The sequence below is a fragment of the Manacus vitellinus genome, unplaced genomic scaffold (assembly GCF_001715985.3).
Source record: "Manacus vitellinus isolate BGI_N305 unplaced genomic scaffold, ASM171598v3 scaffold_114_pilon, whole genome shotgun sequence".
NCBI classification, from domain to species: Eukaryota; Metazoa; Chordata; class Aves; order Passeriformes; family Pipridae; genus Manacus; species Manacus vitellinus.
In genome coordinates, this window is record NW_021938861.1 from 344,319 (window position 1) to 347,081 (window position 2,763).

A 2,763-nucleotide genomic window follows, 5' to 3' on the forward strand; every position below is an offset into this window, starting at 1 on the left:
CCCTTTAGGCTTTTTTTTTTCTTCCCCTGTGGGGTGGCAGCTCGCTGTTGGGTGACCCCAGAGAGGCAGGTCTGTGGCATCCCCCGTGCTGGGAAACCCTGCAGGATGATCTGCCCTGGCAGGAGCAAATCCCAGGGAGCAGCCCTGTCTGCACCCTCCCTTCAGGGGTGCAGCCCTGTAGCTCTGGCAGAACCCTCCCAGCCCCCTCTGCCCTTGGTGCCCACCCTTTGGGCTCACCTGCCTGTCCCCACAGTGTGGCTCAGCCGAGTACATGGCCCCAGAGGTGGTGGAGGCCTTCAACGAGGAGGCCACGATCTACGACAAGCGCTGTGACCTGTGGAGCCTGGGGGTCATCCTGTACATCATGTTGAGTGGGTACCCCCCCTTTGTGGGCCACTGCGGCTCCGACTGCGGCTGGGACCGGGGCGAGGCCTGTCACACCTGCCAGGTACGTGGGGGACCCTGCACTGCCAAACCCACCCCCAGTTTTGCAGCAGCGCCCCTGGTTGAGCCCCTGTGATTTTTTTTTTCTCCCCCCTCCCCAGAACATGCTCTTTGAGAGCATCCAGGAGGGGAAGTATGAGTTTCCCGACAAGGACTGGGCACACATCTCCTTCGGAGCCAAAGACCTCATTTCCAAGCTGCTGGTGAGAGATGCCAAGAAGAGGCTCAGCGCAGCCCAGGTCCTGGAGCACCCCTGGGTGCAGGGGGTGAGTGGTGATGCCCCCTCCCTGCTCTCTGCTCCCAAAATTGGGGTGGGGGGACACCCCCCTGTGGGGTTCCTGGCTCTGACGGACTGTGTTTCATTGCAGTGTGCCCCGGACAACACCCTGCCAACCCCCATCATCCTGCAGAGGTGAGTGCGGGATGGGGGGCCCAGCCACCCAGCCCCAGAAATCCTGCCCCAAAACTGAAATCCCAACCCCAAAAATCCTGGCTCCTCTCCTCAGCACTGCTGTCTACTCCTGCTGCTTTTTGGGGGCTCTGCCACCACAGCTCTGTCTGGGCAGCGGCGGCTGCTGCGAGTTGGGTCCGAGCCAAGTTTTTGGTGCCTGACCATGACCTGCACATGAGGAGGGACAGCCTGATATGTGACCCTGCCCTCCCTGCAGCCCCCCACGCCCCCCTGAGCCCCTGCCTCCCCTGCAGGAACAGCAGTGCCAAAGAGCTCACCTGCTTCGCCGCCGAGGCCATCGCTGTCAACCGCCAGCTGACGCGGCACGACGAGGACGAGGAGGAAGAGGCGGAGGAGGAAGCACGACCCATCATCATCAAAGCTACCTCACGGGCCATGCAGCTCTCCCCCCCCTCCGAGTCCAAGCTGGCCAAGCGCCGGCAGAAGAGCAGCCTGGCCAAGGCAGTGGCCGCCGGGCAGCACCTGGTGGCCCCGCTGGTCCTGGTGGCCGACCAAGCCTGAGCGGTGCCCCCTGCACCTGCTGGACCCCATATCCCCCCTTCTCCTTTCTTTCTTCCCCCCTTTCCCCCCCACCCAACCTCACCATTTCCGGCTAGTGACAAGATCAGGACTCGTCCCTGTGGCTGGTTTCCAAGGTTTTGCTGATCTTGTAGGTCTGGGGGTGGGAGGGTTTGTTTAAGATATCTTTTTTTTTTTTAAGGTATTAACTCAAGCGTGAGGTTGCTTCACCCAGGGCACACTCAAGGACATCTGACAGACACATGGACTTTTGTTCCCCGACTCTTGGTTTCTCCTCTGACATTTCCCCCCCTCCCCGACACCAAAGGACTCTTTGTACCCGCGGCTGCTTTGACGATTTCAGCTCATTTCATACTGTGAACAAAAGACCCTCGGTCGCGTTTCCAACAACGGGAGTCGCATTTTAACCTCGTCCCTCCCCCCGGAGCTGCAGGTTTTTCTCCGATGTTGGGGTAGATCCCATCAAACCCCCCTTTCCCGGGGGTCTGGGAGGCACCTCCGTCCCGTGCTGGGGGCTTCCCTGGCTCTGCTCCGGGGGGACACGGTGGGTGTTGTGCAGGGAACCGCTCAGGCCGGGGGGAGATGGTGCCAGCGAGGGAGCAGTGCCCTGTCCCACCGAGCCACCCTCTCTCCTTGGCATCCCAGAATAAGCTATTCACCCCCTTCTTTTCTTTCTTTTTCCTTTTTTTTATTTTTTTTATGATTGTTGGTTTTAAACTGCTAGCTGTGCTTCTCTACAGGGCACAGAGAAATGTCTTCCTTTCCTCCCTCCTGTGCTCCAGCAGCGGCTCCCGGGGGTAAGGCCAGAGCCGGGGGATTCGCAGGCACCCAGGGCTGGGCTCTTGTGCCAGGGCAGGGGTTGTACCCCTGGGTTTGGAGGCGCTGGTGGCTGTGCCCTGGTGGAGGTGTGAGGGGGATGAGGTGTTCAGGGTGGCCAGAGCAGCCAGAAACTCCCTCTGGGAATAGTTGTGCTCCGTGGAAAGCAAGGAGCCACTTAAGGAGCTCTGGGACCTGCTGCAGGACAGTGAGACCTGCTGTGGCTTCGGGCTGGCCCCGAGGCTGCCGTGGCAGGAGGGTCTGGGGGCACAGAGGGTGCCCAGTGCCCTAGGGATACCAGTGGGGAGCAGCCAGGCTGGTGGCAGCACCCAAGGGCCGCAATGTTGGGGGAGCAGCCTGGGGACAACTCAGAATGTGGGGCTGGAGGGTCTGGGGTCGGGGCAGAGGGCAGTGCTGGTGTGCGTGTTCATGGATGTGCATCCGTGTTCACGTGTGTTCAGGCGCTGCCCTTTCCTCAGGGCTTGCTTTGGGGAAGGAAAGGAATGCATGGC

The 2,763-nt window shown here is 60.9% G+C and overlaps 1 protein-coding gene across 1 annotated transcript in view; it reads left to right on the forward strand.

Annotated features, from left to right (window-relative positions):
* Positions 1-2,207, forward strand: part of MKNK2 (MAPK interacting serine/threonine kinase 2) — a 6,709-nt gene extending 4,502 nt beyond the window's left edge. The window contains exons 4-7 of the mRNA XM_029965658.1: positions 182-448; positions 546-710; positions 813-856; positions 1,150-2,207. Coding sequence (XP_029821518.1) covers positions 182-448; positions 546-710; positions 813-856; positions 1,150-1,417 — 744 coding nt within the window. The 3' untranslated portion in view covers positions 1,418-2,207. The remainder of the gene's footprint in view (positions 1-181; positions 449-545; positions 711-812; positions 857-1,149) is intronic.
* The last annotated feature ends 556 nt before the right edge of the window (positions 2,208-2,763 follow it).